General features: G+C 68.8%; 1 protein-coding gene across 8 annotated transcripts in view; it reads left to right on the forward strand.

Moving 5' to 3' along the window:
* The first annotated feature begins 7 nt into the window (after window positions 1-7).
* The window catches only part of MAP4K3 (mitogen-activated protein kinase kinase kinase kinase 3), an 85,720-nt gene continuing 85,374 nt past the window's right edge, over window positions 8-353 (forward strand). For all 8 annotated transcript variants that reach the window (XR_774038.1, XR_774040.1, XR_774039.1 and 5 more), the window contains exon 1: window positions 8-210. Coding sequence is in view for 5 of the 8 variants with exons in the window: in XM_010562425.1 (XP_010560727.1) it covers window positions 106-210 (105 nt within the window). In the remaining 3 variants the exon portion in view is untranslated. The remainder of the gene's footprint in view (window positions 211-353) is intronic.

Genomic DNA, 353 nt, shown 5'->3' on the forward strand with positions numbered 1-353 from the left:
TGGAGGGGGCTGGGGGGCGGCGGTGAGAGCTCCGGTGTCGGGTTCCCTCTCCCACTTCTCCCCGGGCTGGGGGGCCGCGGCCGAGCGGGGCCTTGCCTTGGCACCATGAGCGGCGGCGGGCGGGTGTGCGACCTGTCCCGGCGCAACCCCCAGGAGGACTTCGAGCTCATCCAGCGCATCGGCAGCGGCACCTACGGCGACGTCTACAAGGTAGATGCGGTACCGCGGTCTAGGTAGCAGAGGGCTGTTGTCGTCGTCCCGGTGTGGGTTCCGTTGCCACGCAGCCGAGTCGGTTTCCTTCTCCAAAATCTGAGGGGGGCTTCTGTTACCAAGCGACCCCCCCCGCCGTTTCC

Source organism: Haliaeetus leucocephalus, unplaced genomic scaffold (genome assembly GCF_000737465.1).
Source record: "Haliaeetus leucocephalus isolate CR32 unplaced genomic scaffold, Haliaeetus_leucocephalus-4.0 Scaffold160, whole genome shotgun sequence".
In the NCBI taxonomy this organism is placed as follows: Eukaryota; Metazoa; Chordata; class Aves; order Accipitriformes; family Accipitridae; genus Haliaeetus; species Haliaeetus leucocephalus.